Raw genomic sequence first — 22906 nt, 5'->3', positions numbered from 1 at the left:
CTGGTTATTGTAAAATATTTCTATATACATTATGACTCCTGTAGGTTATTAGTTTTGATACAAAGTTTTAGTTGATTCTTTTCCTAATTATTTATATTTTGCGCTGAAGACGACTTGAAAAATCAAGTCGAAACGTCCGTTCTGACTTCGTTCCAACTTTCCGCTATGAGTCTATTTATTTAACTTATTTTATTGTAACTGTTAATTTCCATATATGCGATTATCCATGTTTTATTTAATTTTTCGCTCGTATCTTATAATTTCTTATTATATGCGTTGATTCTTAGTAAACTTAATTGTCATTTACACAGCTCTTACAAGCCTTTTTATACTCCTTAAATTCGAAAAATTGAATTGCGTCCTGCGGACGCCTATGGTAGATGTGATAGATCAACTGAAGAGTTAATTTCGGAAAATTGATCTTACTAATGACATAACGATCTTTGTTCCAGGACTCTGTCAACAGGACGCGGTGCACATCACGGCTATCCTCGGGGAGAGCGTTGTCTTCAACTGTCACGTAGAGTTCCCCGGTGAGCACCCAGTGCCCTACGTTCTCCAATGGGAGAAGAAGGTAGGCGACACGGTACGATATCGGACGATATCGCCTCTGCTCTCTATATCCGTGAGTTAAAAAAGACGAGGGGCACTCCTCGAGTGCGCCACGCCGCCTCTGGTCATCAAGCAAGCTGCTAGTATACCATTTCGCGATTTTGAGATTCGCTCGATGTCATTTGGAGCGTAAAGTTTCCTTTCGCTTCGCTTCTTCGGGGCAATCGATGCATATAAAGTCGCAAGCACGCCTTCCAACGCCATGAACACCCTCACTTATCGAAGAGTTGTAGCAATGGCACACGTTGTAATTCCGCATGATTAGTACGGATACAGTAGGGCATACAAAATGATGAAGTAGTAGTTACGGCGTGAGTAATGGAACATAAATATAATAAATCGGCGCAAGAGTGGTGGAAAAATCGACGTTTCAATCGACGCTTAATCGAGAGACACACTCCGCGAGATATTTTAAATTTCTTCGGATGGAAATCCACTGGAAATTATCGCAGTTCACTCGGCGCGTGCTCACTGCCGTGGAAAGAAATTTGCACTTCCGAGACTTCTTTTTTAATTCCCCGATTTAACGTTGCATAATCGTGAACTGGAGCGTGAAGAGGCAATATGGAAAAGAGAGAGAGAGAGAGAGAGAAAGAAAAGAGAAAGAGGCGTGACTCGACTTGTACTGTGTTCGAATAAATAATTATTTCCCATGAATTTTACGAGCCAACTTTTCCTTTTCATTTTTATAAATTCAAATCATATTTTCAAAAAAACATATTAATATAATTGATAGAATTGATAGAATTGATAGAATTCTTTCTTTTTCTCAAAAAGTTCTAAATTTTCCTAATACGTTTCGAGTAATATATTTTTTAATAAAGTTCCTTAAATTCCAGAATTGTTTGCAAAATTGGAAAGTGCGAAGCTATATTTTTGGAATTTCGTGTATTGCGTTTAATAGCCCCAGAACTATCGTCGCGCTCATCTTTCATTTCGGTGATAATAATCAATATAGATTTTACGCGATATCACGAAATATATCCAACCAGAAATAAATTTACGTACACTGACCGAATATTTCCGGAATATAGTGATTTTTTTCGCTAAGCCAAGCTACATAGGTGGTATCAATGGCGCTGGAATGTCCTCAGGAATTTTTCCAATATTCGCACAAAGTTGCTTAACAATGAATGTTACATATGGTTCTGCTAGTGAGCTTATATACTATAGAGCTTGAACCAGCGAGGCAGAGCGCAACGGAGGGCACACGTTTTTGAAATGTTACTGCAACGTTATTGTTGAGAGACTTTTAAATTGGCCGTATATTTTCAATGATTTGTTGGCTTTACGCGCTTATATATACGTATATTTCCGTTGTCCATTTTGTATCTTGTTTTTTTCATTTAAATTGGTGGGATCGACAATGGCGAACGGGACACGCCTTCTCGTTCATGCGAAGTAGAGAGTTAAAAAGTTATAACGTATACCTACGTTGTCACAAATATGTATCTCATCCGGACTGGAGAGGGCAGAGCACATTATGTACGAACAATTAACGACGTCATCCGATCATTCAATCAGTACAAATCAATACAAACTAATTCTCCAAATCATACGAATGCAAAAAAAAAAGACTTTCTTCATTCATACGCATCTCATGTGATATAACCACATACATCGCGATATATATACATATATGTGTACATGGAGCCATCACTGCGAATGCACGCTGGAAATGAGCGATACGTCTCGATTCGTAGACTCCTAATTAATACAAATTAAAAGCTGCTGAAAGAGCTACATTTATAATAAATGTTTAACGTCAACGCGTCGGAGAAACTTATTAGAGTGTAAACTTGCGCGATAAAAATTATTAATTAAAGATAATTGATATCTATTGATCTCCGTAACACGTGTATATAATCTGCCAATTAATGAAGATTAATTTATTTCTGATGAATTTCCTGATATTTTTATTCGTAATTGCAAAACTTGCTCCGAATTGTGACGAATCGACGGGACGTATGCCTCGCGATTTTTCACGTGCGCTCGCACGCGCTCGACAATATACTCGTGGTAGATTCTTCCTCTCATGGAGAGAGTTCGTTGCACCGTTTCGAGAGAGAGAGAGCGGAAGAGCCGGTCCGGTCGTGACGCGTGTAACCCGGTATCCGGGAAACCCACGCCGCAAACGGGACCGCCTACGCGCGCTCGTAAAGTCGCACCACGACAATGTTACTCTTCTCACGTAAGGGAGAGATTTTCTTCCCGATTAAATATAAGTATCCGACGCGTTGCGCGCGTTCACGACTCGTCGCGGCTCTCTCGAACGACGAGCTCGCCGTTTCACGGATCTTCGCGTCGTTTTCTTCTTCTTCTTATTTTTTATCTTCGCGATATAAAGAAGCGAGAGAATTTCAGATCGTTCTTCGACTGTCTGGAGTTTTATACATTTACCATGAATTTTTTTTTTTTTAGTATAACGTCTACATGAAAAAAGACACTTCCACAAAAGTAGAAAGGTAGAAGGAAAAATGAAGAGTTATTTATTTAATTTTTTTTTCTTGAAATATATATACTGGAATATATAATATTAATTACCTTTCTCGACAGTATATAGCGATGAAGCGATATGATATTTGGCTCGGAATCAACAAACACATTCTACTTATTGGGGCTGACATTCGCAACTTTGACTCTTCGTTTCTTTCGAATCGATATATACCTATATACGAGTATTTGGAATTACTCACGCGAAACGGCGAGCTCGTCCATCGCGAAACAATGCGGAGTAGTGCACTTTCCCACTTCTATTTCGGGGACGGAAAATTGAAAAATCATGTCTCTGTCTCTCTAACCTCTGGTGCCTTGCATGTGTTGTCGCTTGCGCACGTGGTGGTGATACTGATGTTGATGTTGATGTTGATGGCGGTGGTGGTGACGGATTTAATCCGGAAGGAAACACGTACGGTTGTCACGTATCAAAATGTCTCGTCGATGCGGGCGCAATGAAATCGCGTCGTGATTCATCACGCGAATCTTACGGCATACCACAGATATATATACGTAAACGTTATCGTGCACCTCTTTGCAAAGATCCGACATTACCCCGCTGCGAGCACGTGACATGTACGGCATTATAATGCGTGTACGTATACGCGAGTGTGCGTAGATAATCTTGCCTGTTGGTAGTGTAATATGATTATCTCCCGTATATTCCTTATTATGTATTAGTTGCATGCACGTTAACGCGTCGCCGCGAATTTGTACCGTCCCGTTGCACTTATCGGCGCGTGTGTCTCGCGATCAATATAATACAATATCTCGCTAATCTGGCGAGCCCGCTGGCGCGAGATATCATCTCGCCGGTCGGTAATTGCCGCGAGATAAATTGATTAAAATTAAAACACGATACGATACGATGGAGTACGCGCGTGAGGTTAACGCAATCCGACGAATTATAGCGTTCGGAAGGGAGGGAATAAAAATTGTGTCGTGTAGAGAGAAAGGAAAAAAAGCGCGTCGAAAATTCGTGCTTTTTTAATGTGTATAAAAACTCCGGGCGAAATCGGTTCCGGATGGCTCTAACGATACCGGACTTCGGAAGCGCGTATCAACCGTTGCATTCAATATTGACTGCGCAAACCTTCCGCCATCGTCCCGTAATTAATTAATCGATCGATCTCTCGGGCGGGAACAACGCTGTATGATCGTCGGAGATCGGAAATCGCGAGCGATTGGTTGGTTAATGCCTCGCGTAGATCTTAAGCCGCCTGATCATGCCTGATCGCACTCGAAAATGTAGACATGACTTTACGGTACGATCGGTAGCAGCGGCTTTCTCGTAATAGATGATGTTGTATACCTACTTTGCACGCGGAATCGATATGATGGAAATTAATCGCGAGCATAATCGCGTCGTGTCGCATCGCTGGTCGTGGAATGTCATGAATGCGAATTCCGTAAGCAAATCTCGCGCGTTAGAGGCCACGTAAAACGACAAACCAATATGTTTTATTCGATGTTGTACTCCGCATTTGAATTTCGATTATGCGTGCATGACTCGATTAAATCAAATGTCAAATTTCGAATACAATTTACCGATAATTAATATGTATGTCCAAGTTAATGAGATTCAAATATAAAAGAGAACATACACGATGAAAACTGCAATATCCGTATAAAATAAAATATTTCCGGTAAAGAGTAAAAAAAAAAAAAAAAAAACTATTCATGACAACAAGTCAGAGAAATTAAATATATGAAGATCATTTACATGAGGGAGACAAAAATGTGAGTGCGCATCTTCAAAAGGAGAGATACTGTATCAAAGAAGAGCGCTCTACGCGCGGTTGTCCCGAGTGTCCGTAGTGTACTTTCATGGCAAAAAAAAGTGTCCCACTTCCTCTGTATGTGTATAATATCGCAAAAAAATTTCAGTACCATCTCGTACTCCAATCTACATTCAACCATTCCAGCAATTTTTCTATTAGCATTAATTACCGTGTCTCGGCAAATCACTTCGGGAAACGGAACGCGAGAGAGGTCAGTTCTCCTCGTGGCCGTTTTTTTTTTTTTTTTTTTTCCCGTCCCTCGGAAAATGCTTCTGAAAGCGGGAGCAGCGGAACGATGCGCCCATTTCCATTTCCAGAGAGACGACTCACGAGGGTGGAGGAAGAGGGGAGATTCCGGGGGTTGGCACGTAGCGAGAGGGGCTGTTTTCTTTTTTACGCGCGGCATCGCTGGAATCTCGCATAAATCACGCGAGAAGCCCGGGGGCTTTTGAGCCGCTCTCCTTCATCGTCTCGACCAACCTCGCCCTCTCTCGCGATTCGAACCCTCGCATCCCTTTCCCCTCCGCTTTCGCTCTCCCTCCCTCTTCTGTCTATGGCGCTGCGGCTGACAACTAATTTCTCTTCCCGTCCGACTTTTTTGCACCCCCACGCTCGTCCATGGCGCGAAACTAGCTTCTTCGTCGCGCCGCAATTGCAATTAGCGGCGAAGAATTAAAAGGCTACGATTCATAATTAAGAGGCTGGAGTTTGATTTCGCAGAATCATTTTTTATTCTCCCGAAAAACACTGGTTGAACAAAGCGCGAAAGGTGAGCGAAGAAAATATTCTTCTATCGAGAATACGCATTATTTATCGATTTATAGAAGCGCGCGAACGCTGAGATATTTATTTTTAAGATTGTATTTTTATTGACACTATCTCGACAAATTTTTTCCGCGCGAGGCGAGACAAATATAGAATCGTTTATCAAGCGCGTTATGGTTTTGCTTGTTCGCAAGTAAATTCAGCGCTTTGTGAAAAACGCGCGATTGTCAATACTCGAAGTGCATATAGTCGCGTATTCGCGCATTCGTTGAAGAAATGTGAACGCGAGCAAATATACACGGTCCTCTCTAACTCGGGTGTCGCTAATTGATTCGATGAATGAAGAAAAAGCACTCTCGTAAATTGTAGCTGCGCGTTTCTACATATTGCACCTGTGATTCACATTCGCGAATAGAGATAAAACGCGTTATTACGAATCTCTCGGTCGAAACTGAGAAAAATCGACAAAGAGAGAAATAGAGAAATACTCTTTCGCGACTTTTGAAACTTATTCGACATAAATTTGTCAAAAGTGTAGGTAAAAATCGCGACAGTTTATGCCGGTAATTTCGATTGCTCTTTGAGCTCCTTTTATACGCACACACGCACACATATGAAAGAGACGAGACATTAAAACGCATATATTATTATTTGCTTTCCTTTTTGGCTTTCCGGCTCGCGCAAACTCGCATTAAGGTTTGTTTTGCACGCTTATAATATTCGTCGTGTCCCTTTTGCGACCAGCAGGAATGCAGATTGCCGACTATCCGCGGTCCATCTCTCGCGCGTTTTCATTTCCGCCGTGCATTTTGCATTGCCTTCTTTTTAGTTCTGCGTGATTTTTCCTTTCAATTATTTCGCGTATGCGCGAAATGAGCTGCCCTCGATTAGATTACTCTCGCGACAAACAACGTTAAACACACGAGCGCACGCGGAGCGTGAATGGTATCAAAACCGAAAGAGAGAGACATATTGCACATGTAATTGCCAGGCGGTGGTATTTTTAAATCGTACATCTTTCATAGCACGCCGCAAAAATTAAAGTCGCAAACGGATTCGCGGAACTTAAACTTTAAATTGCCCCTCGATTGGTTTCGCTCGTTGAGCGACTAAAGAACAGTTCACTCATCGTGCCTCTTAAACTATCAACGGAGGCAAAGAAGAAGAAAAAAGAATCATCACGTTAAAAATTATTCTCACTCTCGTTAAAGTCATAGGGTGGTTTCCGGAAAGAGTTTTTGGAAAAAGTCCCTCGTAAAAGGCATCGTATAAGAAGGTAGGGCGTGCTAGTAGAAACCACGCATTTGCATACGCGACAATTTGCATTTATGTGCAAACCTCTAACCGGTTCGGCCGCGATGGAACCAAAAAAACGGGAAAGGAGAAAGAAAACCGTTCCCCAGACCGTGCGAAATGGAGAAACAAAATTTTCGCGGAGGATGGCACTCGCACGGGTGCAACGCATATTTGTAATCCGGATTGCACCTGCACCGGTTAAACTTTACGCGACACGCACACACATATACGTACACACGCGCGCGCGCGCATTTATTTCGCGGCTTTCACGACACGGCATCCACGCCAGGTGGCATCCCGTGATGAGATTATGCGGCGCACCGCCAACGTACGTGGAAAATTAACGCAGCTCTCAACAGAGAGAGAGAGAGAGAGAGAGAGAGCAAAGGGGTTGGGAGGGTCTCATTCTCGCTTCCGTTGGAAGGTTGTCCCTGCGAATTTGCTGGAAGGACCAGGAGTCTTGCGCAGGCCGTATGTCGAGACCCCGGACACATAGCAGCACCCTGTAGGGCGTGTATGTGTATGTAGAATAATAACAGCGCTTACGCGAAACCATTATTCTTCTCGCGGCAACACATTAATTGATGCGAAAGAAAAATATATTTCCGTGGAAATTATTCAAAAGCGCGCGGGCGCCGCGCTTCATATACGGTAATCGACTTAATTTCCGTGTGTATCCGGGTGAAATATATTCGCATTATCCTTCATTCCTTCGCGTCGCATGAAAAATGTATATAAATTCCGATCGATAATACTATAAATTAATAGCGCGCGTAGAGCTCAATTTATCTCTAATTATGAGAAATTACGGCTTTCTAGAACGCGTTATACCCTCGTATTGAATTATTTCGATTATTTATCGAATATCTGCCTGATGCTCGCTCTCCTGTGGCACTCATGCTACCGGGTAACGAAGTTCCATCGAGAGAGAGAAAGAGAGAGCCACGCGGGGAGACGCGCAATAATAACGAATAATTCTTCCGACCGTAGCTTGCGAGCTTTTAAATGTTTTTGTATTACACGTGCAGGCAAAGTGGCACTTTGTGTGCGTGTTTTCTGTGCGGAAAGCGGACCGATTTCCCACGCCGCCATCTACGCGGCGACGCGGTGAGTGAATAAGCCGCGTTCAAAGTCATTGTCCACGGCTGAAGTCGTGGCCAATACATTGCCCACGGCTTCAGCCGTGACTCTGAACGCGGCTATTCCCGCACCATGCCGTCGCAAGATGGCGGCGTGCGATCGGTCACCTCGCGCACAAAGCCACTTTGCTGCACTTGTAATACAAAATAATATGTGTATCACGTGCGAATTGACAATTGTTCACTTGATACACAATATACTATTGCAGCGTTACCATTCATCGAGACACGGGCCCTTCCGATGGAATTACGGCGGCGTCGCGTAAATGTAAGTGGAGAATGCAAATTAATGCGCGCACTTCGCCACGAGAATGCTGACTCTCATTGTTTCGCTCGCTCCGGTCGCCCTCTCGCCTTTTTTTCCATAAAATCGGTCGGAAAATGTCCCCGTTCGCTAATACATCGGAGAGAGGGAGAGAAGAATCGGGACAACGTGGGTAGCATTAAATTTGTAAGAAAGGGTTGAAGGGTTGGATGAACGTAATGGAGGCCTCTCCTTCGCGCTTCCCTTTATTTTGAAAGAAAAGTGCCGCGAGTGGCGGCACCCGATGGGGAAATGCCGGTTGAGGACGGTGAGTGGATGGTGGATATATTTCATCACGGACGAAGATGGGTGGGGAAGGGAGCGCGTAATTTAATGAAACAAATGGAGACACGAGTCAACTGCGCAAACACTGGAAGGAGAGGCGGGATGAATGGAGGACGAAGAGGAGCGAACCGGTGGAACCCGAAGAGAGCGAGATATAGCGGAAGCCGAGATAGAGCGAAGGCAAGATTGGGATAGAGCAAGGGAGAGAAAGAGAGCGCGTGAGAAGGGGAGGACGGAAGACGTAAGAGCGTGTTTGCGCGCGAGAAAGAGAAATAGAGTCTTCCTGCAATTCAATTTCACTGGCGCTTCCACTCGGGAGGCATTCACCTCCGCCAGAGAGACCGACTTTACCCGTCCTGCCGCCGCGTCCAACTTTGCTCCCCTCTTCCTGTTAGAAACCCCTCTGAGGTCTCTGAAAGTTACCCGCAACCTGGCAGGTTTCCCTCCCGAGTTTCGACTGAATATTATCCACCTCGTAGACAAGCGGCGTCGCTCTCCCGCGGAAAGTAAGGTAAACCTCGGCGTTCCAACTATCCATTTCTTTTTCCTTTCATTCCGTCGGCGAACGTAAACCACGAAGGTAATTATTTTTCTCTTCTCTCTCCCTCTCTCTCTCTCTCTTTCTCTCGCGGCGCGATCGCAACGAAAAATGGAGCAACAAGGAGATCCTCTTAGATGGGAATTTTTCTGACCGACAGTTGAACCTTGAAGCACGTAGAGAACGTTAATCTCTCGCAACTATATATATATATAATCCGTCTCGATTCGTTATTTAAATCATTCTAGTCTTCGTCATTTTAATCTTTAATTACGAGCGAGAATTTGATAGAAATTGCTTCTAGAGGAGAAATGAAAATAAATTCTTTTTCATCCCACGTTTTATCCCCTACATAGTTTTTCTCCCGACGTTGCATTCAATATCGCGATGATATCTCCGAGGCTGCGCGTCAGATGTTAAGGGTTTAGAAATTTATTCCGCAGCGAGTAATATCGTAATTTGCAATCGCGTCTCGTCGCGTTAGAGGAACGCGAAACGACACCGTCATGCAGCATAGGCGACACTTTGCCGCGGCCAATGCAGGCGAATCCGCGCGCGGGGTTAGGAAGGTCTACATACATAATGCAGAATGCACGGAGGTCAAGCTGAACTGCTCAACTGTGTCAGGGTTACCGTTCCTCACTCGCGGTCGATCCCCACGTGCGGTCTCCGAGTTGGCTCTCTCTCCCTCGACTTACCCTTTTCACCGTTTGTCCCTCGTTATTCCACTAATTGCCAGAGTTTCTCCTTTTTCCACATTGTTGTTACTAACACTATTTCTCTCGGCGCGAATAAGCGACGGTCGCAAGATTCCAGTGTTTCGTCCAAATCGCGATTAATGCCCCGAGTAATTTTCACGAGAAGGTGAAAAATATATAAACACTTTGGAATATTCGTCATGTAGATAAATTAAAGAAAGAGAAGAAAAGAATTCTACATAACTATGAGCTAACTTTTTTAATGATAATTTACTGCGAGTCTACGTAAACCAGAGAACTCGAATTGGACGTGATGTATCTCTAGCGACTTAAATCTCGCTCACGTTTCTCACGAGTACATTTCATATAATATCGCGAAAATGTTCGGTTGTCATAGGTTGCTGTGTGGAAACCACCCTCTGTGTTTTCCACGTGAAATTAGACACGCGAGATTTAGTCGAAAAGCCAGTCGAGCGCGAATCAGAGAGTCGTAGACGCGGTTATATAATTTTGCGAGTTGAACAATCCGTGGTATCATTAAGATCCTTATTATTTCGCACAAACGACCCCGCAGGATCGAGAAGCGAAAATTATACGTATCCACTTATCGCGATAGCAGAGCCGCCCACATACATGTGAACATTCGCGCATAAAGACGACCGCAGACACACATCCATGGTATTTTCGTTCATCGGATATACGAGAGGGGATTTCGAGGCGAAGATAAACAGCTTGTCGAGTGTTTGCCCTGCCGAGACAATTTTCTCGCCACATCTCGCGCGACTATGGAAAGTCGCACGAGATGCCTGTCTATCCGCCCTTCGCCTTTTTCGCTCTGGAAATTCAATGAGTCATTCGAGAACTCGCGATTTTATGAACGACACCGACACACTTTCCATCGAAAAACACGTCCCTGCTGTTTGTCGCGAAGGGAAGCTCGTGTGTCATCATACGTGTGGATCTATATAATAAGAGACATTGGATCTATCTGCGTCATCATTCGAAAATGATCCGCAAAATAAAAGAGAGACTCTTTTCCGAAAGAAATATAAGCAAGGAATATCGAACGAAAAAGATGAAGAATGAGAGCAGTTTGCGTTTCGTTCTTTTATAGATTACTCGTAATAACGCAACTTGATACCGATAAATTTCACGAGAAGAAAAATATACGGCGGCTCGACCCCTTTGCGTAAGACTCCGTAAAACTCTCTCTCTCTCTCTCTCGGAACTCTAAAATCGAATAGCAGATGCTCGATCGATCTCGCGTCAAGTTAATCGCGCGTTAACAAGAGTTAAAGTCCAAAGGACGAACTTTTAACTCCGCCGATCACCATCGGTCTAAGTCGGCGGCAGTTCCGCAAGAAGATACATAATTCATACGAATGCAACGTCGAAATTGGATTCAGTTAAAGAGTCGCATTACGCCGTAATACCCTTCGTCAATTGCGAGGCGCATAAAGCCCCGTGCGATACTTTTGCCAAGTTGCCTGGCCCGGATCGTCGTCGTTGTTACGTCCTTTACGTCGTCAGGGTGTTTGGAGCAGGTGCCACTTCCCCTTCGGGGGAATTAATTCTCGCCGAGAACTCGATTGCCATTTCCCAAAAGTGATATCCCGGGCCCTCGTAAGTTTCCGAACCGGGCGGCCGAACTTGTCGTGTATAAAGCAAGCGAGTTTCGTAAAGTGTCGGAGCACCGATCTCTCCCAAAACTCTTCTAAATAAGCTTGCGAAAACATTTACAACGCACCGAGTCCTAAAAGAGCTCGAGGAGAGTTCAAGCTCTCTCCCGCGCATTTATTTCCGAACCTATTTAATTAGCTTACCCGAAGGGGCAAAAGTAATTTTTCTCTTTCTCGCGATAGCGATTATTATAATGTTGTAAAATCGGTGATCGGTTTTAAAGCCCACGCAATCCCTCTGGATATTATGATGTCGGTTTATATAAATCGACCTAATCGAATGTTGACATGGGATATGTAAATTGATTGCGAACGCAAATATTGATTGTTTATCTTAATGAAGCGGCGACGCAGCGCGGTGGAGGTTTATTTGAAAATAAAAATTACGGTGTCGCGCGATATAAAAGCGAGAGAAATAATGTACAAAAGTAGGGAAAGAGTGCGAAAATGCAGTTTGGATTTTTGTTGGAGAAGCGCTTTAACAACGGAAAGCTTAATATGCTGAATATCTTGGAGGCAATGGTATGGAAAGACGTGAATGTAATATTAAACACTCGAAGATATTCGTGGAAAAGACTTGGTTTGAAGCCAGACTGGCACCGTGTAGCAAGAGAAACGAAACGTATTTGCCTTAAGATCACGCCAAAAGTAGACGAGTTTTCCAGAACAAAGTTTCGGTGAAACTTCTACGTAAACTGAAAGAGTTCGATTAAATATTGATGCAAACATTGGGCAAGAGTACCGTAGCTAAGTGTTGCTTACTCAAAACAATTTGACAAAACAAATATCGTCTTACTAGAGTGTGTTTCAACCAAGAACTTGATATTACTTCCACTTTACGCTGCTTTCGAGCGTTTAATAAACCTCAGTCTTAAGGGCATCGTTCAAAAAGGTTGGGTAAATTAACCCGTCACACACACATATACATATATATATATATATATATAAAACGTTAGCGACGTTAATACATAATCACGGGCTTTTCACTTTGCTGCTACAGTATACAACTTTTTTTTTAGTCGACACCTACGGAGGAAAATTAAATTGCATGCCGTAATAAGATACTAAATAAGATATAAAATCGCTCGCAGTATACCTTTTTTCGGACAATTTAAATAACGAATGAAACATAAATGCTTTCATATCGGTGGAAAATATCGCGGTATTGTGCTGCATTTAGAAAGATATTCTGTCGAACGTGGTTTGCGACAGAAATGAAATCGCGTGGTGCAAAGCTATTGCAAGCTCTCTATCTTTTTTTTTCCTACCACGTTTTACGTTAAACAAACTCGCGAAAGTCGTATTGACTTTTAAAAAGTTTTCGAGTAAAAGGATTGTTGCCTCTCTAGCTTGTAGCTTTTCAAGAGAGAATATTAATAAATTAAATTTGCATATTAATATTCAACATGAATAATATAATTATTTATATATATCATCCGTGATTATCACACAGTTGCGTATTTGTGGGATTATAATTGTTCTCAATGTCGAAAAAAATAGACGGACTGATGCATTCCAATCTTAAATAGAATCTAGAATTTATATTCAAAATACAATAGTACATTCAGGATTATTTTCTCTTGTGCGAGGAAAGATTGGCGTAGACTTTGTAATCGCGTTTCTCCTCTAGAGTCCCTTCACCTCTGAGCTAGTTGCAATTCGCGGAAATGATATCGATCTCTAATAACATTTCCGTAGAAACTCACCCGTTACTTAGTGGTCCTCTGAAATATTCATTAACTGCTGTAAAAGACGTAGAATTCGCTATTCTATCGCGGTTTTACCACCGAGCTACTATTAGTCGATAACAATTCGCGATAAAATAGAAATGATAAATTCGATTCTACGAAAATCAAATCGAACGTTTCGAACGTAATTGGCGAGCGTTCATGAATTTTCATGCAGGGGGGCTTAAGTCGGTACGTCGATACGTTGCATAATAATTAGCATCGCTGGAATTGCGATATAAGAGCCGTAACCGCAGTTTATGATATATAATAACAACACATTGCATATATTAATAATGCAATTGAATATAAATCTACCTAAAGCTTACATTAATCCTCGTATCAGCCAAGTGCCCCGCGGTATATCTTTCCCCCGCATATATAATACCTAGTGTTACATCAGCAAAATCTAATATATCGAAAATATTAATACCTGATTTTCCCTCGCGGGAGAAATTAAATTAAATCGTCAACACTATATATATACTATTCCTAATCCCGATCGCTTCGCGCGATTGTGTGCTGCGCTATTTCGAGAATACCAATCTCTTCATTAACATTTAACTCGTTCGCCAGAACTCGGGTTCGGCTCGATCTCTCCCGGGAATGCAGCAGCCACCTTAAATATCAACCCTGACCGTCGCGTCGGTATGCCTAGCCTCGAGCTCGATGTCGCTCGGGGGATGAATTATCAAAATTTCCGCAATAAACTCCGCAGCCGAGCACTCGATGACCTAAAGCGGCAGTATCGCATAAGGAACTAAGGGGATATGTTTATTCAACCCGCGCACAGGTTCTCGTTTACGCTTGTCGCGATACTACTTTATTAGTCTCCCCATTATCCGCCATTACGTTGCAAACGTTACACTCTGAATTATTGAGTTCCATTTACCCGGGGGTTGCTTCGACCGGATAAATTTTTCATTACGGAGCTTCGAAAAATAGCTTTCAACGGCTTAATTGATCTGTTTTCCCGGTTGCCAGGAAATGAACAATTTGCATTCTCGCAATTTAAACAATATTGTCAATACAAATATATATATATATATATATATGTATATTATATATACTTATTTCGGAAAACATTAGTCGCGCGCTTTTGTTAAACTGTTCGACACGACGCTCGGTAAAGTGCCTTGATCAAGGATGGAAATAGACGCGGAATGTTTACAGTTGCTGAGGAAATAAGACAAACGAAGTTACGGCCGCATTTGAAGTTTATCGATACTTTGTTGCTCGCGCATGCGGACGTTCCACGGAGATTGAATTATCGATACGCGTTGCCTGACACGCCTGAATCGAAGGGAGGCAGCGCCGCATTCTCCTTTCAATAAAGTCACTTTATATATATATCGGTCAGATAAATATTATTAGCCAATAAGCATACTCGCGTCGATACTCGGTATTTCATCGGTATAAAGCCGCTTTTCGCTATTCGCGAGATCTCTCGGAGAGATTACGATAATATCTCCCCGAGATCCAAATATTATCTTCTCTTTCTGCGATACGAAAAGTGTATTTTTTTTTTTTCCTTTCTATATCATTCCGATATAAAAATACTTTGAAAGCGCGAATACCTCCTCGTGCAATCTCTCTCCGTTCCGCACAAAGGGATTCTACATTTTTTATAATAGGATAATAAAAATGTAATTGAGAAATATAGGAGTCCTTCTCATTATTCAAAAAATTTGGGGCACGTACGAGGCCGAGCGTGTTAAATTTCATCGGCGCGTTTACCCGGATGAGAAAGAAAGAGAGAGAGAGAGAAAGCGCGGGGCAGAGTCGCATGAATAAAATACGGGAATGAAAAATAAAGCGAAGGCGAGTGACCCACATGACTGTCGCGCATACGTGTAAACGCGGCACTCACGCGAAAGGGAACGACTTATTCACTGAAAGTGCCTCGCCCAACGGCAACACCGGGTGCATAGCGCCACTCGTTGCAAAACTTCTTTTTTCTTCCTTTTTCTTCCCTCCCCTTCCTCGTCCCACCGAATCTGTCTACTTCCCCCACCGGAGTTTGGTCCACTAAGAAAAGAGGCGAGAAAATAGGTTTCGCGCCCTCCGGAGTGCGCCATTCAGTACGGTAATTTATTTCAGTTTTACATGAATCTCCCCTTTTACCCGGGCCACCTTTCTTTCTCTTTCTCTCGAGTACTGTTGCCTTTCACCTCTGCCGTTCTTTATCAAGAACTACGCCCGTTCATCCGGGTTTCTTCTCCTTCTCTCCATCTTTCTTTTCTCCGCGCGCGCTCTCTAATTTATCTTGTCAAGCTTTCATTTTATCCATTTCTTTCAAGTCGCGAAAGTACTTGTTGCGCAGGTGCGATTGATATTATAAATTCCGCGTTATGCCGGCTTCCCGAAAACGTTTTTCCGTATAAAAGGAAGATATTTCAACGGACGGATTTATCAGCGAGAAAAAGCCTCAGGTCCTCGCGCAAGCCGAAGATCGAATAGGAGAGGAATAAGATCTCCGAATGATCTTTCCCGGCTACTTTTAGCACGCGAGGCGGCGTAAATCTATCCGAATCGATATTCCGCCACCAGCCGGTACGGTAGACGCACAATAACTCTCGGCTTCGCAATATCGAACGTGCCCCCGCTCTCTTACGTGCCGCCACCCGGGGAGAATAATATTGAAATCACGGGGGTTGCACGTCGTCGTCATCGGGTCGTCGGTGATCGTCGCCGTCGCAAGTAGGCCACCGGCTCGAAATAGAAATGCCGTCAACTGGGGCAGTCAATGTCCAACGTAAGACACATTCGTCTCGTCGCGGCTTTTCCACGTATATACATACATATTATATATATACAAGGTGTCCGGTAACTAACGGACCAACGATTACGAGTGGATTCTTTGGTCAATTTGGGAACGATTTTTCCTCAGCGAAAATGTCGAAAAGGGTCATCATTTCTCACAACTTTCCAATATTTGTCATTATGTTTCTTTATAACTAAGTCTCAAATTAAAATTTTATTACACTATAGTAAACTCTACCTGAAATTAACTGAAGAATGTAATTGTGTTAGACTTTTAACTCCAATACGTTTAGTTTTCAAAAAACCCATTTTTTTCAATCGCTTATAACTCGAAAATTATTTTATATTATTTTATATTATTATATTATTATATTATATTATTATTATATTATTTTGACTTCTCAACATTTTTGCTAAGGAAAAATCATCTCCTAATTGGCCAGAGAATCCGCCCTTAATCATTGGTCCGTTAGTTACCGGACACCCTGTATATATATATATAAGTGTGTATGTGTGTGTATAAAATGTATATATGTATACATACGTTTATACCCTCGTCTCTCCTTTTTCTCGGGAGATTGGGGCGGACCGCAGTCGTCTGCCAAGCGCGCGAAATATCGCCAGGTTGCACCTTCCCCGCGGGATGCCAAACACGACGATCTACGTCCTCGTCGAAGCGATTTTCCACCGCATCGACGAACGCCGGGATTTCTACCGCTTGGAGCTTTTCGAGATTTTCGAGCCGATCGATCGACCGCCGCGCCGTTCCGCCTTACGAGGGTTTTCGCGTTTTCAACGATCGCGTCATTATCGTAGAGCCTTTCGCGAATCAACGCGCCAATTCGCGATCGATTTGCGCCGCGTTCTCCTGGAACCTTGTCAGCGTTTAATGCCGTCGTTTCCTTCTTCCGGGAAAAATGATTATCGACGCGTTCTGAAATCGTAATCGTCCAATAATATCCGAGTTTAGTCGCGTCGCTGTCATTCTTGTGATATAACAATCGATTATCGCGCGAGAAACGTTAATGAGCACGAGATATGAAATAATACACAGTGTTCTCATCCGGTAACAAAAACCTAATTGAATTCACGTTGCTATCCTCGTCCGCGTTAAATGCCCAGGCGGGCATACATGAACAGCGAATTTATCTCGCTGGATCTTCCGCGCGTTGTTGGAGGGATTAAATGTCTTGAAGCAAATGCATTAATACGAGCGATAACGCAGCGGATTTTAATGCAGGCGTTTACACGGGCCGTTTTAGCTCCGCTCAAATATACGTGCTTACCGGCAGTTTTAACATCCGGCTTAACAGGACGTAATTTTCCGCAATGGTGGCGTAATGAGACGTATATAAAATGACACTAACCCCCGTACGCTCATCATATTTTCGTTCGTATATCTTCTTTATGACGCAGGCGCGAGCATCGCTAAGCTAAAAATAAACAATGATTCCGCTCGGTCCCTTTGTGGAATCTAAATTCTAATTAACGCGCTCAAATAAAATGCAGCCACGCTCTTAATGCCATTCAAACTTTATCGTTGGACTTGTTGTTAATATTGTTAACTACAATTTATCTATGCATGAAAGAAAATCTTTGCTGAATCTTTAAGTAGAATTTCTAATTACGCTTTATTTCGTGCACACAATTTCTTAATGGTATATTTGAAACTTATTATATATACATATCTTGCATATTATTCATCTTCAGAAGTGCCGATGGTCATACGACACATTTGAAAACAAATAATCAAATGTAAATCATACATAATAACATTCATAAAATAAAATATTGCAATTTTCAATCAATAATATATTCGTCATCATATCTCTTTACTGTAAACGTTTTTGTATACTTCATCTGTTTCGAAGATCGAAAGCACGGTTCGCACTATATCTTCTATCGAGTGCATTTACTTGCAAAATTACGAATAATTTTTCCTGCACATAATCCGCACTCTTTTTGCTACAAGTATTCTTCAGAAGCACTGCAAATTATATAATAAACTACGTTAATATACGAATAATGTCGCGAGTGGGAAAGAGACTGAATCCGAAATATTTACTTTCCTAAGTTGAACTTCGACACTTCGTCATTCTTCGCATTTCCTATATGCAACTTTCGTTAGCAAATTGCACAAACATCTTACGCATGCATCGTGGAATGTCGATCGAGTGCATGTCAAGTTGTTCCAATTTACGACGTCATCCACACGTACGACCGCATTGAATCATTGCTTTATTCATCAGTAGACCTTTAGACCGCGCTAATACGTGGAGACGTCGCTCGTCTCCTTATTCCCATCATGTCTTGCGCATACCTTGCTCGGAAAACAAGCGATCCTCGGACGTACGCGCGGATAACGCCCGTAGGTCGTTTTACTCTCGTCAGACACGCTGCATCCCTTGTCTCATCATTTATCATCTCATGATTCACGGCCGGTGCGAGTGAGTAACGAGTTTTGATCGCGCGTGTAGCAAGAGAGAGAGAGAGAGATAGATAGAGAAGAGATCTCTGAATAATGGAGCACGTCTGGACTCGCCCCGTTAAGCGAGATTAAAGCTTAATTTCGGTCACCTTGCAAAAATAATGAAATCGTTGGAAAAAGCTTTTTGGTTCCCCGTGCGAATCAAAATTTTACAAAGCGTGTATACTTTAGCTTTTCTTATTTGATCGGTTGAAAAGACGAATTTCGAGTATACTTTTTATATCGAAATTTAAAGTTCGTGGAAGAATGTTTGAAAGTCGGAAACGTACACTCGCACCAGCTTATACGCGTTCATTACGATCCCTCGTTTATGTTGAGTGTTGGTGTTGGTGCAAGGGGCAGGAGACACCGATATACATATGGTACGAGTCGTATCCAACCCACAGTGGCGAGGGATACGAAGGTCGTGTCTCGAGGGTGAGCGAGAATTCGCCGTACGGCCAGGCCAGCCTCAATCTGACGAACATCCGCGAGAGCGATCAAGGATGGTACAAGTGCAAGGTCGTCTTCCTCAACAGGTCACCCAACAGTCACAAGAACGGTACCTGGTTTCATCTAGACGTCCACGGTAAGTAATCTCTTTCAAGTTTCTCACGCATCTCCCTGAATTCTCAATCGAAGAGAAAATTTTGCGACGGTGTACCGTTCAGATTTTTAGAATTAACGAAGCGAGTTTTCCTCTAATCTTTCTTGTTAAATTTGTCGCATTTAAGTTTGTGCATCGTTGCGAGACGTGCGAATGCAAAGTAACTTTCGGGATATATGTTGTGGAACATGTCACGACAGAAAGCAAGAAAAAAAAGAATTCTTTACTTCGCGTAAAGTTGTCCGCTAGTAATAAAAGTTATGTCCGCTGTGCGCTAAACGCTCTTAGTCGAAGCTTTTATCCGGCTTATATAAGATGAAATTACGTTATTTCTGCTTCGAATAGTCTCGTTAATATTACTTTGTGAATTTAAGAAGATTTTACGACTCTAGCTAGCTAATGCAGTTTTATAACACTTGCGGGAAAAGTTAAACGTGTAAATTACAGTCGTGTTAGAGTTCTAGGAATTATCGTTAATTCTAGGAATTTGTATATTTTCATGTTTCGTATGAATCTCACCCTCATAATTTTATTACGATCAACATTGCAAATTATACACACCTTTATTTTATTTCTTTTATTTATCAGTAACTTATTACTGCTTTATTATTATTAAATATTATTAAACAAACTTTCCGATCGTGCTTCTCAAACATTAAAGACATATATATTCTTCACATTTAAATACGTTGATTCAAAAACAGTCATGCGTGTATGCGCGTACCAAAACACATTTCATAATGAAAATAGATATCTCGTCAGAGAAATGTGGCAGTAGACGGGAAAGAAACGCGTTCGCGCATTGCTGGAGACTCATGAAATTCCGGGATATCCTCCTTTCGCGCTTGGTTAAACATCGTCAAGTATAGTGTACGAAAATATTCCTCCGTCTCGCGAGCGCACGCGCGCGTTTCTTTTCATTCCCGACCGTCTTCGAGCTTTCCGTCGACGTGACTTCCTATCAGGAAAAGGAAAAGCACGGGAATCATAAAAGGCGCTTCAAAAAGACGCCGCCGATTCTTCGATGCGGCTCTATGCGAATTGTACATTCAGCAAACACGCTCCTTGCAACCATGTCTCGTCGTGTTTCTTCTCATCCCCTAACGTTTTAGCGAATCTCTCTCGCGAGCAAGCGAGGACGAAGTTACGTTTTCTCGCTTGCTCAGCACGCAGTTGAGGAAGGCGCCTTCCTCAAGGATTCCGTTCTCGTGCCCTTCATTGCTTCGGCGAAATCTCCCGAGAAATGCGGAGAGGATCGCAAAAAGATCGTGTTATCGGACGAGGGAAATGAGACACGGTGGAAAAAAAAAAGAAGGAGGAAAGTGATGGAAGGAACGAGGGAAAAAAAACTTATTGCCGCGTTTTGCTCGGCTGTAAACGACAACGAAGGGGCCCGGAGGGAAGAGAAATATTTGGATGGCTTAGGACGAGAGGATGTTGCGTTGTCCTCTTTTTTTTCCCCCTAGTCACACCTCATCCCCCATTTTCCCGTCACTCCGCTCCGTTTATTCCCAATTTCCCCGTCTTTCTACATCGAGTCTCACGGTCGCTCTCAACAATAACAATAACAACAACAGCAGAGTGACGACGCCAAGGATCTACCCGCTAACGGCGTCAAAGGGAAAAATACTCGGGGCACCGGAAAGCATTTAAGGTCCTTTTATACTTTGTAGGCGGCTCCATTCGGTCGCTTGCTCGCGCGTTTAGGGTCATAAACCGCCGCGTCCTTTTGCGTCACTTCGTGAATTTTCTTTTTCTTTTTCCGTGCTCCTTCCATCTACCGAGTTGTGCTGGTATCTCCTCGCAAGCGTCGCTCTCGAAATTAAAATTCCTCGTCTTCGAATAACAACGAACGTGAACAAACGGTGCATCGCAGCGGATGATATCTCGAAAGACAGAAGAACTTTGTTCCGAGTGGCAACAATTTGTAAGGAACTTGCCGCGCAAAGCTTCAGAAATATTTAATTGCGCCCCCTTCTCTCTCTCCTCCCCTTTTTCCGCTTTTCTTACCGCAATATAATCGGATTTCTTGCGCGTACCCCAATGTCGATTAAAATTTTTCCGACGCAATAACTCTGTCTTCTCCCCACTGTTTACTCAGAGAAGAAGATTCGAAAGGAATATTGGTCGAAGGGCTGTTTTCTTAACTATCACAACCTAGAATTTGCATTAAATTCAATCGTTCGTTTTTCCACTTTCCTTTTTACCCTCTTCTCTCCGTCGCTATTTTACCCTTTCATTCCGGTCGCTCGGAATTGTCGATCTTACGACGCTACGCCATCGTAGGACAAGAGAGCAGTCGACTCTTTACATCACTTGCTCTCGCTGGCGAACGCCGGACCGGTGAAGAACCATTGTGATTTCTCCGGGATGGAAAGAGGACGGACGATAAAAACACGAGCGGAACTTCTCGAGGAACGTTTTCTAAACGTCCATCGCCTCTTCGCGGACTTGATTGTTCTTCTAACGTCGATTTACCCGCGGCCATTCTCCGTCGTCAAAGTGTCAAGAGCGCGTCGCCTCCGTCTTTTCTCGCAAAAAATAAACGGCTTATACAGTTTCCCGTGAAAGTTTGTGAGAACGACGTTACCGAGTTGCAAAAGTAATCTGTTACGCTAGAGATGATTTCGTTTGTAAATATTCGAGCTTGATCATTTCGAAAATATAAGTCCGCGCCCACAACTCGGTTAGAAGTATAGGATAATAATTGTAATGCGTAAAGATATTATATTAAATCGTATACATATATACATATGTATCTAATTGCATCGTTCTCGTTTCTATTGTGCAGCGCCACCCAGATTCAGCATAACGCCGGATGATATGATATACGTGAATCTGGGCGATGCGATAATACTCAACTGCCAGGCTGAGGGTACTCCAACGCCAGAGATCCTTTGGTACAAGGACGCGAATCCCGTCGAGCCCAATGGTCGAGACGTTGGGATATTCAACGACGGCACCGAGCTCAGGCTCTCGACGATCAAGACCGAGGACATTGGCGATTACACCTGCATCGCCAGGAACGGGGAGGGCCAGATCAGCCACACCGCGCGCGTCATTATCGCGGGTGAGTGCAGTTTCAGCTTTTATCGGAGTGTCAAGGATATCCTGGTGTCGGAGCCGCAATTTCGTCGCGAAGTTGAGCGATAAATTATCCGTTCACCCGTAGCAAGAAGATACGATTACGTTCGACAGCAATGAGGCCTTATCGAGAGAGAGAGAGAGAGAGAGAGAGAACGCGCGCGAGATAAAACTTTTTTAATTTAAATTTTACTGTCATTCAGAGATATTCACGAGTAAAGAGACATAGAGAAGTGGAGCAGAATACGAGAAGATGAGTATCGCGGGATTATAAGAATAATCGAGCTTTTAAAAAAGTCGTTCCAAATGTATAATGATGTAATAAAATAATAAATATACACGTTTTCTGCGTAATGTATTATCATGAAATATATTTTTCGTTTATTCTTAATTTACTAAAATATTCCCATTAGAAATATGCTGTATACATTATGTTAAATATAGCATTAAAATATATATATATTTTTTTATTATTTCGTTTGATCTACCTGAATATAATTACGCGTACAAAGCGAAATTGTATAATTCATTGATAATAAAATCTTAAAAATTGCAACGCATAAAAATTTTTATTGCAATACTTGCGCATAAATATATATTAATCAATTATGCAATGCATAAAAATTTAATATTTAAATCTTTAATAGAAAATGCGAACATAGAAT

The 22906-nt window shown here is 42.5% G+C and overlaps 1 protein-coding gene and 1 long non-coding RNA gene across 15 annotated transcripts in view; one reads left to right on the top strand and one right to left on the bottom strand.

The window, feature by feature from the left end:
* Positions 1-22906, bottom strand: part of LOC146722805 (uncharacterized) — a 364804-nt gene that overhangs the window by 193109 nt on the left and 148789 nt on the right. The gene's annotated exons all lie outside the window — the stretch shown is intronic.
* LOC114931426 (protein turtle) overlaps positions 1-22906 on the top strand; it is a 219165-nt gene that overhangs the window by 165867 nt on the left and 30392 nt on the right. For 8 of the 14 annotated variants that reach the window (XR_003819671.2, XM_029303429.2, XM_029303432.2 and 5 more), the window contains 3 exons: positions 453-586; positions 18914-19139; positions 21949-22227. Coding sequence is in view for 13 of the 14 variants with exons in the window: in XM_029303429.2 (XP_029159262.1) it covers positions 453-586; positions 18914-19139; positions 21949-22227 (639 nt within the window). In the remaining variant the exon portion in view is untranslated. Of the gene's footprint in view, positions 1-452; positions 626-16580; positions 18452-18907; positions 19140-21948; positions 22228-22906 lie in introns of those variants that run through there. The other 6 variants (XM_029303431.2, XM_029303430.2, XM_085483786.1 and 3 more) reach the window with 6 other exon arrangements.

The sequence above is a fragment of the Nylanderia fulva genome, unplaced genomic scaffold (genome assembly GCF_048542155.1).
Source record: "Nylanderia fulva isolate GAGA-0341 unplaced genomic scaffold, ASM4854215v1 Scaffold27, whole genome shotgun sequence".
Lineage (NCBI taxonomy): Eukaryota > Metazoa > Arthropoda > Insecta > Hymenoptera > Formicidae > Nylanderia > Nylanderia fulva.
This window is presented reverse-complemented; position numbering and strand designations above follow the sequence as displayed.